Source organism: Hyla sarda, chromosome 7, assembly GCF_029499605.1.
Source record: "Hyla sarda isolate aHylSar1 chromosome 7, aHylSar1.hap1, whole genome shotgun sequence".
NCBI lineage: Eukaryota > Metazoa > Chordata > Amphibia > Anura > Hylidae > Hyla > Hyla sarda.
Window position 1 is genome coordinate 222,336,060 of NC_079195.1, and position 15,079 is coordinate 222,351,138.

Genomic DNA, 15,079 nt, shown 5'->3' on the forward strand with positions numbered 1-15,079 from the left:
ATAAATGTATAAAAATTGGCATTTTACAGATGTAGCAGAGCTGGATTTTGTGGATACAGATTAGTGTAGCTGGAGAAGCAATTTAAAACATTTTCAAGATGCGAACAAAGAAGACATTCTGGCCATTGTAGTCCTCCAAGCCTGAACACAAGGTGAGTACGTGACCTCGCAGGCTGGATGAAAGCATTTTTATTTATTTTTTGCAACGTGCCTGCGGTTCCTCTGCTTTATCTTATAGGGGCATCATATAGAGAGTCCTGGGGCGCGGTAATAGGAAGACTAAACAAGTGGGCAGAGGAAGCGACACGTATTAGTGGGCAAACTATCTCCGCTGGCAGTCTAACAAAACAATAGATAGAGGCGCTGTGTGCGGAGAGGCACATAGGCACTTGGCTCCGAGCCCAAACATAGCGTTAGAAGTGACTGACGGAGGCAGGAGATGGATCTCCTTAATGCTTCGTACGTGTCTTCTCACCATGCTGGGGACAAGGCTTCTACGCCTTTGCCCATTTTGATGACAGAGGTGCCCCTTCCTATTGTCTCATATAGGACTTCCTTTGTTTCAATGTTTTGCAGGGACATACACAAGGCGTGGTCCCGGGCATCTAGAGACTAACCATTAACCACCTAACCATTCTTCTTGCCTTGTTGGGACCAATGTCACGTCTTCTCCTCTTTACGAGAATTTTACTGTAGATCTATAGGGAACAGGCGGTCAAATATACGTATAACCTAGTAGGGAAAAAGTAAAAAGAGGAGGACAGCGCCTCGTGTAATTCCTAAGCCACCAGTGTCCCAACAAGGACAGGGAAAGGTCGGCTCTTCAAGATGGCCGCTCACCTGGTCAAAGGAGTAATAGACTTGTGGAAGCAAATTGCTAGGCCCAAAGGTGGAATGGGAAAGAAGGAAGGAACCTTCTCCCATGAGAAACATTTAGAAATTGTCAGGAAAGAAATTTTTCTGCGGGCGCTGTTGCATAAAGTTTTTTTTTTCCTGTCAATTTCTTCAAATATACGTATAGGCAGGTTTAAATGGTGGTGCCAGGTCTTGGCTGACTTTGCCTGACCCAGACATGAAGCCTCACACATGGTGTTCCTCAATGGCAGTCTGAGGCCCTGACAGCTCCAGATTATATTCCAACGCAACGTTATAGGTCACCATCCCGTCCAGGCCTTAGATGGAGCTGGTACATGAAGAACTGTTGAAAGTTTAAGGGTACGTTCACACACACACAGGATCCTGCACAGATTTGATGCACAGGATTTGTAACTGCCGATTTGAAGCTTTGATCAGTCATTTAGTTTACATTGAAATCTGCAGCAGAAAATCCTGCGCATCAAATCTGCGTACGTGTGAACATACTCTAAAGTGTATTCCTTATCGAACACGTTCCGCTGTAATGGGTTTTTCCTATTTGATTCTATTTTTTCCTCCTAGGAGTATCCAAAAAAAGTTCCCCTCTAGGAGGGAAGAAAAATAAACTCTCTCTATCGTCCTCTATTGGTGGTAGCTACCCTGTATGTCAATATCACTAATCTGTACACAGCTATTTTGGGGTTCTTGCACCCCTTCATCTACATGACCTGCTCTGCACCGACAATGGCCAAGAATCGTGAAACAGCGGTCTCAAGATAGGCGTCTCTGCCAAGAATCCCAAAACAGCGGTCTCAAGATAGGTGTCTCTGCCAAGAATCCCGAAACAGCGGTCTCAAGATAGGCGTCTCTTATATTTTCGGCTAATAGCTTTATCTATATGGTTCAGACACTGACCTATACGATAGCTACCTATAGGTGGCAGAATAGAGACAGTTACTGCCTAGTAGAAAACAGCTCATTTGCTTACTTTTTCCCCCATGAAGCATTGCCTGTAGGACTCCAGCCGAATATCAATAAAAAAAGTTATCAAGGTTATCAAGGTGTAGCAGCTTTCTTTCCCAGAAATAGCACCACTCTTTTCCTCAGTATGTGTATGATATTGCAGCTCATATCCACTGAAGTGTATGGAGCCGAGTTGTAATACCACACACAACCTGGGGACAGGGGTGGCGCTGTTTTTGGAAGAATCGGCACCTTTTATAGTTTTCTGTAAGAGATAAGCAATGGAAGTATTGTCTTGGTAGCTCATGCTATGTTATTAGGGTTATTTAATGGGGTCAGACCAGTGGCATAACTATAGGGGGTGCAAAGGGCCACCAAAAGGGGGCCACCAAAAAGGTACCTCTGCCAACTATTTAAATATTTTGCACTGGGGTTACCTCTGTGGGTTAAATATTGACTTACACTAGTGGTCTCCAAACTGTGGACCTCCAGCTGTTGCAAAACCACAACTCCCAGCATGCCCGGACAGCCAATGGCTGTTCGGGCATGCTGGGAGTTGTGGTTTTGCATGCTGGGAGTTGTGGTCTTGCAACAGCTGGAGGTACACAGTTTATGGACCACGACTTACACAGTAGCTACCTATAGGTGACACTAAGAAGCTACTATCGCAATCTAATTTGCATACCTTCTCCCACAATGCACTGGGCACCTAACTGGATCTCTTTAAAGGAGAAACAGTAGAGTTTTCAATAAGAGTTTAAAAAAAAAAACAAAAAAAAAAACACGTTGGACAAGAGGCCGGAAAATGCACAGACAGCGACCAAGTTGGCCGCGCCGATGATCTCCCCCATCCGGCCAATGTGTTATTTCACTTCTCTTTTCCTCCTAAACTAACCACAGTGTGAGCGCTGCCGGCAGCCCGGCCCGTAATGAATTCCTTATTCTTTATTTTTTTTTTCCCCCGTCATGTTAAGAGGTTGCAGAGGAAGTAATTTACGCAGTTTCAGCTATCTATTGTGTCCTCCGTAATAATGGCGCTTCCTTCCCGGCAAGCTTCCTAGACAAAAAGGCATTACAGGCCTTAGTCATATTTTGTTATTGAGGTCACGTTAATACAATGAACCGGGCCCCGTGGCCAAAACGGTGGCCCTCAGATCCGTTCCTATATATGTGTCAACTCAGATTTACAATTACCTGTGCAGAGGAAAAGATAACCAGTTGCCCATAACAACCAGTCAGATTGCTGCTTTCATTTTTCACAGGCCTTTTAGAAAGTGAAAGCAGTGATCTGATTGGTTGCTATGGGCAACTCAGCAACTTTTCACCACTCTTCCTCTACACAGGTTTTGATCAATCTCCCCCATAGGGTTGCTGAGTTGCCCATAGCAACCAATCAGATCACTGCTTTCATTTTTCAGAGGCCTTTTCAAAAATGAAAGTAGCGATCTGATTGGTTGCTAGGGGCAACTCAGCAACTTTTCCTCCGGACAGGTTTTGATAAATCTCCCCCATAAGGTCTAAACCAGGCCTGTGTATGTGAACTCCCAGAATCCCCAATGGTGCTGTTTACCATCCCCCGGCACGCTGAATATTTACAGTGTCATTTTAATGATGTGCTACGTGAGCGGGAAAAAAATAAAAAAAAATTATAAAATAAAAAAAATGCGACAAACACGTCTTCTGGCAAAACACATTTTCCGAATTCCTCCGCTTGTTAATTAACTGGGCAAAATCAGGAAAAAAAAGACGCCAAACAAAAAAGTATTTATCCAGCGAGTAACGTGTTTCCACGCCTTCGCTGTGGCTCCCTGGAAGTAAAAATCCGGATGGCTGTTGCCAAGCTGTCATGTTACACGCTGACTTATGTTTTTAAGCCCCCGCTGAGCTGTAGAAAGGAGGGGGGACACAATGGCTGCATTCAGGGATCCGGTGGAGGTGTCACCGGTTGGGGACGTTCAACAGGCATCCTGAAGGGAGAGCAGAGCGAGCAGCTCTATAGCCCCCCCCTATGGCTGCAGGAACTTATTGGAACAGGCTCAGGGCCAGTGTTTCCAAAAAAGAATGCCTCCAGCTGTTGCAAACTACAACTCCCAGCATGTATATAATATATATTAAGACTCTATAGCGCCCCTCCCCCCCCCCCAAATGCTGCAGGAACTAACTTTCCAACAGGGTGTCCCCAGCTGTTGCAAAACTACAACTCCCAACGTGCCCGGACAGCTGTAAAAATTTCCCCGGAATTTCCGCTGAAACTTACGGAACATTATGTCCCATTCACACAGCGGAATTTCCGCATTACGCAAAAACGATAAGAGCGGTCTTTAATTATTTTCGGAATTCCACGGCAGAATCCCATTGAAGTCAATGGGCCTTTAAATTCCGGGAGGTATTCTGTGTTTGGAGCGCGCAGAAATTCTGACGGAATACCGTCCAAATTACGCTCAATTTCCGCAAATCTGCAATCATTTCGCAGGAATGTTTGCGCAGCGGAATTCGAGCTGCATTGCAGAATTTCAGCCTAAAGAGTAGAAAAAGTTACAGCGCAACAGTCGCCTTTGGGTGACGCGACCAGTGGGATCCCGCCCTTCTTTTACGTGTCGCAGTAATCCCGCCTACACGATCCCCCAGGCGAAGCTTGTTTTTTTTTTTTTTTTTTTCACGGACTCGAGGTCAAATCCAAATTCCAGACTGTGAAATTGGAATATTGGGGGAAATTTAGCAACAACAGTGCGAAGGAAAAGTTGCCCAGTTGCCCGTAGCAACCAATCAGCTCGCTTCTTTCATTTTGCAGAGGTCTTGTTAAGAATGAAAGAAGAGATCTGATTGGTTGCTATGGGCAACTGGGCAACTTTTCCTCTAGACAGGTTTGGATAAATCTCCCCATTATCCGTATCTCCCGCCGCCGCCGCCGCTACTCCGGCTTCCCAAACAATAAATACCCACTGGGTGTTTTCTTTCCACACAGAACAAATGTTTTTTTTTTTTTTTTTTCCGCATGAAATCTAAATGTCTCGCAATGTCTTGAACCAATTTGGCTGATCCCCCGCAGTCTGGCGCGGGCTGAGGCTGCTCTTGTTGTTGCGCTCGGAGACTCTTCTACCTAAGTCAGGAAGGAGACAGGAAGCCGGAGTCACACTTAACAGCTGCGTCTTGCCCGCTTCTCCTGCTGCCATGACGTAGTTTGGCCGGGGTAACGCGGGGCCAGGAACCCAGGGAGCGAGGTGTCAGGAAGGCGGGTCACATTTTACAGTGTTATTGGAGAAGCGGGGGGCCCTGCTTATTCTTTCTACTCATTCCCAATCTTTTCCTCTTATTCTTTCCTAATACATCCTGTTTTCAAAACAAGTGTCTACGAGCTGTCGATCCCCAGCTACGGAATATTATCGGTAATAGCAATGTTTCCCAACCAGGGGTGTCTCCAGCTGTTGCAAAACGACAACTCCCAGCTTGTTGGACTATATAGTAGTATATAGTATAGGTCAGAGTTTACCAACCAGGGGTGCCTCCAGCTGTTGCAAAACTACAACTCCCAGCATGTTGGACTATGTAGTAGCATATAGTATAGGTCAGTGTACCAACCAGGGGTGTCTCCAGCTGTTGCAAAACTACAACTCCCAGCATGTTGGACTATATAGTAGTATAGAGTATAGGTCAGTGTTTACCAACCAGGGGTGCCTCCAGCTGTTGCAAAACTACAACTCCCAGCATGTTGGACTATGTAGTAGCATATAGTATAGGTCAGTGTTTACCAACCAGGGGTGTTTCCAGCTGTTGCAAAACTACAACTTCCAGCATGCCCGGACAGCCGTTGGCTGTCCGGGCATGCTGGAAGTTGTAGTTTTGCAACAGCTGGAGGTGCCCTGCTTGGGAAACACTGAGTTGTAGATTTGATACATATATAAATGTATCAAATCTATAACTCAGTGTTTCCCAAGCAGGGTACCTCCAGCTGTTGCAAAACTACAACTTCCAGCATGTTGGACTATATAGTAGTATATAGTATACATCAGTGTTTACCATCCAGGGGTGCCTCCAGCTGTTGCAAAACTACAACTCCCAACATGTCCGGACAGCCAACGGCTGGGTACCAGGGGTGCCTCCAGCTGTTGCAAAACTACAACTTCCAGCATGCCCGGACAGCCGTTGGCTGTCCGGGCATGCTGGAAGTTGTAGTTTTGCAACAGCTGGAGGTACCCTGCTTGGCAAACACTGAGTTATAGATTTGATACATATATAAATGTATCAAATCTATAACTCAGTGTTTCCCAAGCAGAGTACCTCCAGCTGTTGCAAAACTACAACTTCCAGCATGTTGGACTATATAGTAGTATATAGTATAGGTCAGTGTTTACCAACCAGGGGTGCCTCCAGCTGTTGCAAAATTACAACTCCCAGCATGCCCGGACAGCCAACGGCTGCCCGGGCATGCTGGGAGTTGTAGTTTTGCAACAGCTGGAGATACCCTGCTTGAGAAACACTGATTTACAGATTTGATACATTTATATATGTATCAAAACCAAATTCAAAATTTTACAGATGTTTTATGAAGGTATCAAAGCAGTATTTTCCTAATACATCCTGTTTTAAAAACAAGTGTCTACGAGCTGTCGATCCCCAGCTACGGAATGTTATCGGTAATAACAATGTTTCCCAACCAGGGGTGCCCCCAGCTGTTGCAAAACTACAACTCCCAGTGTGACTGGACAGCCGTAAAATTGGAGTCTGCAAAAACTCCAGTTGTGTTAAACCCAGAGCTAATATATCCATAAAACCCAACTCTGCTACATCCTTCAAACGCAGCGCTGATGCATTCGTACAACCAGTCTCTGCTACTTTTGCAAAACGTAGTTCTAATTGGTTCGTACAACTCAGCTCTGCTACATCTGTAAAGGGCTTTTATACATTCATAAAACATTTCGAAAACAAATCTGCATAGAATTTGGCTCTGCTACAAATGTATCAAGTTTATAGCTCAGTGTTCCCAACCATGGTGCCTCCAGCTGTTGTAAAATTGCAACTCCCAGCATGCCTGTTGCCTGGGAGTTGTAGTTTTGCAACAGCTGGATGTCCACAGCTAGAAAACCACTGCTACAGAACATCTGACAGTTGTCTACGGTTATGTTGGGAGTTGTAGTTTTGCAACAACTGAAGGTTTATAATTGGAAGACCACTGCTACAGACCATCCGGTATAGTTGCTTACTGCCGTGGTCATGCTGGGAGTTGTAGTTTTGCAACAGCTGAAGGTCTGCAATTGGAAGACCACTGCTACAGACCATCCGGTATAGTTGCTTACTGCCATTACTGTCTTGTAGTTCTGCAGCCAAAGGCTGTCTGTGCATGCAGGGAGTTGTAGTTTTGCAACAGCTGGAGGCACCCTGGTTGGGAAACATTGGTAAAAGGCCATGAACACTGCTTTAGACTGCAGCCTTACCCGGCTATACAACCCAGTATGATAATCAGGCGAGGATCGGACTGTGCAGAGCTGACATCTCCAGCTGTTGGGAAACTACAACCCTCAACATGTCCGCACCTGTTAGGGCACCCGCAGAGCTGTAGTTTTCCGACAGCTGGAGAGCAACAGGTTGGGAGACCACCAGCGTAGTAGGGTGGGCAATAAACCTTCTGCACTACATTGGAATCAATAGACCAGTGTTTGCCAACCACTGTTCCCCAGCTGTTGGTCTGGGCATGGTGGGGGTTGTAGTTTTTGCAACAGCTGGAGGCACACTGGTTGGGAAACCCTGCCATTGATGGCCTCATGCAGTTATTCCCTGCAAATGAGCCAAGAACGGTAGATCCATATAACCAGTGAACGTGCATACCAGGGCGGTCAGATCTATTGCAGTCAATGTGCCAAGGTGTCATGGGTAAACAGGATGGAAGTGATGAGAATGTTTGGTAAATGTATGGCTGCTCCGAGCCTGGCATGCAGCTGCCATGAACAAGCACGATCATTGAAAAAAAGGAAAACCCAAATATGCAGCCAAAGGCTCTCCGGGCATGCTGGGAGTTGTAGTTTTACAACAGCTGGAGAGCTACCTGGCTGTCCGGGCATGCTGGGAGTTGTAGTTTTGCAACAGTAGGAGAGCTACCTGGCTGTCTGGGCATGCTGGGAGTTGTAGTTTTACAACAGCTGGAGAGCTACCTGGCTGTCCGGGCATGCTGGGAGTTGTAGTTTTACAACAGTAGGAGAGCTACCTGGCTGTCTGGGCATGCTGGGAGTTGTAGTTTTGCAACAGTAGAACTACCTGGCTGTCTGGGCATGCTGGGAGTTGTAGTTTTACAACAGTTGGAGAGCTACCTGGCTGTCCGGGCATGCTGGGAGTTGTAGTTTTACAACAGTTGGAGAGCTACCTGGCTGTCTGGGCATGCTGGGAGTTGTAGTTTTGATCTGATGCATTTATAAAACCCGTCTCTGCTACATCTGTAAAACCTAATACAGTGGTCTCCAGCGATTGCCAAACAACAACTACCAGCATTCCCCAGAGTTGTAGTTTGGCAACAGCTGGAGAGCCAAAGATTAGAGACTGCTGCTCTAATGCATTTGTAAAACTCAGCTCTGCTACATCTGTAAAAGGCAGCCCTGATACAGCTCTGCTAAATGTGTAAAACCCAGCACAGATATATCCACAAAACCCAACTCTGCTACATCCTTCAAACGCAGCACTGATGCATTCGTACAACCAGTCTCTGCTACTTTTGTAAAGCTTAGTTCTAAAAGGTTCGTAAAACTCAGCTCTGCTACATCTATAAAATGCTGCTTTCATACCTTCATAAAACATCTGTTAAATTTAGAATTTAGAAATTGGTTTTGATACATATATAAATGTATCAAATCTATAACTCAGTGTTTCCCAAGCAGGGTACCTCAAGCTGTTGCAAAACTACAACTCCCAGCATGCCCGGACAGCCGTTGGCTTTCCGGGCATGCTGGGAGTTTTAGTTTTGCAACAGCCGGAGGCACCCCTGGTTGGTAAACACTGACCTAAACTGTATACTACTGTATAGTCCAACATGCTGGGAGTTGTAGTTTTGCAACAGCTGGGGTCACCCTACTTGGAAAACGATGTAGCGTGTAAACCTAAACTAAATCTCTGATCCTCTACATCTCGGTTGTACTTGTGTATAATCCCATACACTAGAGCTCCGGGCCGTCGGTGCCATGTGCCAAAATCTCCATAATACCCGAATATTTCATTATAACATTTCCCTATTCACTATACAAAGCGGGAGGTTTGGGCTCACTCCCCATGCAATGTACTGCAGGAAACAAAGTATCACAAAGAAGACAAGAAATACACAAGAGAAGATACATTGTATATGATCAGGGATACAAAGTTACAAACAATCGTCAGGTCTAAATATCATATATACAGTATATAGACTGGTCCATAGGTGTAATGCTCAATACCAATGACCCTCACCTAATACAATATACTGGGATAGAATCATAACTGCTAAACAAATAACAAACGCTTCTCACTGTATCTCTGTCTGATAAAAAGTAACCAAGGGAAAAACATGACAATGATATAAAGAGACGTATAACAGAGATAAATAGATAGAAAAATAGATAGATATGAGATAGATAGATATGAGATAGATAGATATGAGATAGATAGATAGATATGAGATAGATAGATATGAGATAGATAGATAGATAGATAGATATGAGATAGATAGAAAGATAGATATGAGATAGATAGATATGAGATAGATAGATATGAGATAGATAGATAGATATGAGATAGATAGATATGAGATAGATAGAAAGATAGATATGAGATAGATAGATAGATATGAGATAGATAGATATGAGATAGATAGATAATAAATAGATGGATAGATAGAGATAGATATGAGATAGATAGATATGAGACAGATAGATAATAAATAGATAGATATGAGATAGATAGATAGATAGATATGAGATAGATAGATATGAGATAGATAGAAAGATATATATGAGATAGATAGATAGATATGAGATAGATAGATAATAAATAGATGGATAGATAGAGATAGATATGAGATAGATAGATATGAGACAGATAGATAATAAATAGATAGATATGAGATAGATAGATAGATATGAGATAGATAGATAGATATGAGATAGATAGATATGAGATATATAGATACATAGATAATAAATAGATAAATAGATAGGTAGATAGATAGATATGAGATAGATAGATAAATAGATAATAAATAGATGGATAGATAGATAGATAGATAGATATGAGATTCTTCCTATTCATGAGGTGAACAGTAAAAATGATACATTTACCAAAAATATATAGTGTCTATCAGGGCATGCTGTTACTAGTAGTAGACAACGTCATAAAGCGAGATTCGTACCAATCGGGGTCTGCAGCCTGTGTCTTTCCAGGGCAGGCAGAGAACTATTACAATATCTGGGCAGCCACAGGTTGGAGATCACTCCAGTTCTTTATCTAGCGAAGGGACTACAATTCCCAGCTTACTTCTTAGATTTGTAATTCGAAAATTCTTTAGGACTCGCACGCTATATACCTCGACATATTACAATTCTTCTAATACAAAGACGTGAACAGTTTGTAGAAAATATACATTAACCAACTATAGATAGCGCCTAACCAGGCGGCATGCTGTTACTAGTAGTTCATCCACAACCAGACAAAACATTTGTAGCAAGATTCGTAACTATCCATAGATTCAACACAATCCACCGTCTGCAACCGGTAGCATTGCGGGAATGCTGAGAGTTGTAGTTCTGCCACATTTTGAAGACTATAGCAGACTACACCGCATGCTACATGTTATAGACTACACCGCATGCTACATGTTATAGACTACACCGCATGCTGCACGTTATAGACTACACCGCATGCTGCACGTTATAGACTACACCGCATGCTGCACGTTATAGACTACACCGCATGCTGCACGTTATAGACTACACCGCATGCTGCACGTTATAGACTACACCGCATGCTGCACGTTATAGACTACACCGCATGCTGCACATTATAGACTACACCGCATGCTGCACATTATAGACTACACCGCATGCTGCACGTTATAGACTACACCGCATGCTGCACGTTATAGACTACACCGCATGCTGCACGTTATAGACTACACCGCATGCTGCATGTTATAGACTACACCGCATGCTGCATGTTATAGACTACACCGCATGCTACATGTTATAGACTACACCGCATGCTACATGTTATAGACTACACCGCATGCTACATGTTATAGACTACACCGCATGCTACATGTTATAGACTACACCGCATGCTACATGTTATAGACTACACCGCATGCTACATGTTATAGACTACACCGCATGCTACATGTTATAGACTACACCGCATTTTACATGTTATAGACTACACCGCATACTACATGTTAAAGACTACACCGCATGCTACATGTTATAGACTACACCGCATACTACATGTTATAGACTACACCGCATACTGCATGTTATAGACTACACCGCATACTACATGTTATAGACTACACCGCATACTGCATGTTATAGACTACACAGCATACTGCATGTTATAGACTACACCGCATACTTCATGTTATAGACTACACCGCATACTACATGTTATAGACTACACCGCACACTACATGTTATAGACTACACCGCACACTACAAGGTTATAGACTACACCGCACACTACATGTTATAGACTACACCGCACACTACATGTTATAGACTACACCGCACACTACATGTTATAGACTACACCGCATACTGCATGTTATAGACTACACCGCATACTGCATGTTATAGACTACACCGCATACTGCATGTTATAGACTACACCGCATACTGCATGTTATAGACTACACCGCATACTACATGTTAAAGACTACACCGCATACTGCATGTTATAGACTACACCGCATACTACATGTTATAGACTACACCGCACACTACATGTTATAGACTACACCGCATACTACATGTTAAAGACTACACCGCATACTACATGTTAAAGACTACACCGCACACTACATGTTATAGACTACACCGCACACTACATGTTATAGACTACACCGCACACTGCATGTTATAGACTACACCGCATACTGCATGTTATAGACTACACCGCATACTGCATGTTAAAGACTACACCGCATGCTACATGTTAAAGACTACACCGCATGCTACATGTTGAAAACTACACCGCATATTAAATTTTCCTTTCTTCTGCATGTTCCTTTTCAACCGGTAGCATTGCGGGAATGCTGGGAGTTGTAGTTCGGCCACATGTTGACTATTGTAGACTACAGAGCATAATGCATGTTGAAGACTACACCGTATACTACATGTTTCTCTCTTCTGCATGTTCCTTTTCAACCAGTAACATTGCGGGAATGCTGAGAGTTGTAGTTCGGAAAACACATGTAGACTATGAGTGTTGAGCGCGAATATTCGAAATGCTAACTTTTACCACGAATATCGGCACTCCGCGATTTCGCGAATATTTACAATCTAGTGATATATATTCGTAATGACGAATATTCGTGTTTTTTTTTTATGCAAATATTATGCGCATATCGGCACTTCCAGACTGGACACTGATCCCTCCCTTCATTTCGAATCTTCACTTGAAAAAAACAAAAGGGAACGAACATAACGAATATGCGAATTTCGCGAACATAGGACGAATATTCGTCCATATATTCGCAAAATATTGCAAATTCGAATATGGCCCCTGCCGCTCATCGCTATTGACTATTACTAGACTACACTGCACGATACATGTTGTAGACTACACCGTATACTTCGTGTTCCTTTTCTTCCCCGGGAAGACGTCTTCCACGTGCGTAGACATTCCTTGGGATATTTCGTGAACCAGTGGTGAATGGTACATACAGAACATATAGACGCACACATATAGGACATAGTGGGGGGGTCACTTACCTTATTCGATGCCATCTCGCTGACCGACCTGTACGTCTGAATGGTCTCCAGTTGGTCCAAGCACCAGTCCAGCTCCTCCAGGGTGTCCATGGCGAGTTTCTGGTAGGAATCCTCTGCAAACAAACAGACGGACATATATTCAGGCTCCAGGCTCTGCATGGTGGTCTCAGGTCCAGTGCCGCAGCTGAGGAACACTGTACTGTAGGCCGAGCAATGCTCCTTCATCATGGGCAGCAGCCTGTCCTGTCCTCTCTACTGTTCTGCACTAGTCTGAGCTCCTCACAAGCCTTGCCTGTTTTCTATCAAGCCCTGCTCTGATGTCAGAAGAGAACAAACTTCCTGCAATGGGGTGGGAGGAGGATCATCAGGCACTGGGTGCTGCATACGTCTCCAGCTCTGCTATTCCTCATGAGTATTAATCACCGCTCTCGTAGGGTTGGGTAACACAAAGCTTTCCAAAAGTTTCCTCTTATTATAAATACTGAGGCTCCAATCGACTCTTGAGGCTTCATAGATCATTCTGCAATATACAGGAGGCTTTGTGCAATAGCTTATAGCGGTGTTTTCCAACCAAGGTGCCTCCAGCTGTTGCAAAACTACGACTCCCAGCATGCGCGGACAGCCGAAGGCTGTCCGGGCATGCTGGGAGTCATAGCTTTGCAACAGATGGAGGCACACTGGTTGAGAAACACAATGCTAGGAAAACGAATAGGAGCAATCTAGTAAAACTCTCATAGTGAAAAACCCTGGCTCGGCATGGTAGTTTATGCACAATGCAGAGGAGCGCACAGGGAATGAATACAGCTTGTGTAGTTTTGCAACTGCTGGAGGTACACTGGTTGGGAAACACAATCCTAGGACAACGAATGGGAGCAATCTAGTAAAACTTTTATACTGACCAACCCGGGCTCTGCATGGTAGTTTACGCACAATGCAGAGAAGCACACAGGGAATGAGTAGTTTTGCAACTGCTGGAGGTACACTGGTTGGGAAACACAATGCTAGGACAATGAATAGGAGCAATCTAGTAAAACTCTCATACTGAACAACCCTGGCTCGGATTGGTAGTTTATGCACAATGCAGAGGAGTACACAGGGAATGAATACAGCTTTTGTAGTTTTGCAACTGCTGGAGGTACACTGGTTGGGAAACACTGTGCTAAGACAATGAATAGGAGCAATCTAGTAAAACTCTCATACTGAACAACCCTGGCTTTGTCTGAATGACAGCAGCTTATGCACAGCGCAGAGGAGCACACAGGGAATAAATACCGTTTTCAGCTGTCTCGGCATGCTGGAAGTTGCAGTTTTGCAACAGCTGGAGGTACACCTGGAAACAAAATGCTAGGACAACGAATAGGAGCAATCTAGTAAAACTCTCATACTGAACAACCCTGGCTATGCATGGTAGTTTATGCACAATGCAGAGGAGCACACAGGGAATTATAATACAGCTTTTGTAGTTTTGCAACTGCTGGAGGTACACTGGTTGGGAAACACAATGCTAGGACAACGAATAGGAGCAATCTAGTAAAACTCTCAAACTGAACAACCCTGGCTCTGCATGGTAGTTTATGCACAATGTAGAGGAGCACACAGGGAATGATTACAGCTTTTGTAGTTTTGCAACTGCTGGAGGTACACTGGTTGAGAAAGACTGTGCTAAGACAATGAATAGGAGCAATCTAGTAAAACTCTCATAGTGAATAACCCTGGCTTTGTCTGAATGACAGCAGCTTATGCACAGCGCAGAGGAGCACACCGAAATGAATACCATTTTCAGCTGTCTCGGCATGCTGGAAGTTGTAGTTTTGCAACAGCTGGTTGGGAAACAATATACTAGGACAACAAAAATGAGCAATCTAGTAAAACTCAAATACTAAGTAACCCTGGCTCTGCCTGAATGACAGTAGCCTATCTACAGCGCAGAGGAGTAGACAGGGAATAAATACAGCCATTGGCTGTCTGGAAGTTGTAGTTTTCCCACAGCTGGAGGCACATTGGTTGGGAAACACTATGCTAAGACAAGGAATAGGAGAAATCTAGAAAAACTTTCATACTAAATAACCCTGGCTCTGCCTGGATGACTGCAGCTTATGCACAGTGCAGAGGTACAAACAGGTAATGAATGCAGCCTTTGGCTTTCTGGGCATGCTGGGAGTTGTAGTTTTGCAACATCCGGAGTACACTTGGGGGGGGGGGGGGTGTTCACATCAGTGGGGTCAGTAACTAGAAAAATTCCTAAGTCTAAATTTCAAGAGAGAAGATTCATAGGATAAGTTTCCACACTGCATTTTTGTCTTCATTACATTATGTTAAATGTAACC

The 15,079-nt window shown here is 44.0% G+C and overlaps 1 protein-coding gene and 1 long non-coding RNA gene across 6 annotated transcripts in view; one reads left to right on the top strand and one right to left on the bottom strand.

Moving 5' to 3' along the window:
* Positions 1-15,079, top strand: part of LOC130283397 (uncharacterized) — a 243,525-nt gene that overhangs the window by 99,702 nt on the left and 128,744 nt on the right. The window contains exons 6-7 of one of the 5 annotated variants that reach the window (XR_008846682.1): positions 30-152; positions 1,547-1,902. The exons of 3 other annotated variants lie outside the window; for them this stretch is intronic. This is a non-coding gene — a long non-coding RNA (uncharacterized LOC130283397). Of the gene's footprint in view, positions 1-29; positions 153-1,546; positions 1,903-15,079 lie in introns of those variants that run through there. One more of the 5 variants, XR_008846681.1, reaches the window with a different exon arrangement.
* PDE4B (phosphodiesterase 4B) overlaps positions 1-15,079 on the bottom strand; it is a 467,359-nt gene that overhangs the window by 21,313 nt on the left and 430,967 nt on the right. The window contains 1 exon segment of the mRNA XM_056532827.1: positions 12,753-12,865. Within this exon segment, the coding sequence (XP_056388802.1) occupies positions 12,753-12,865 (113 nt within the window).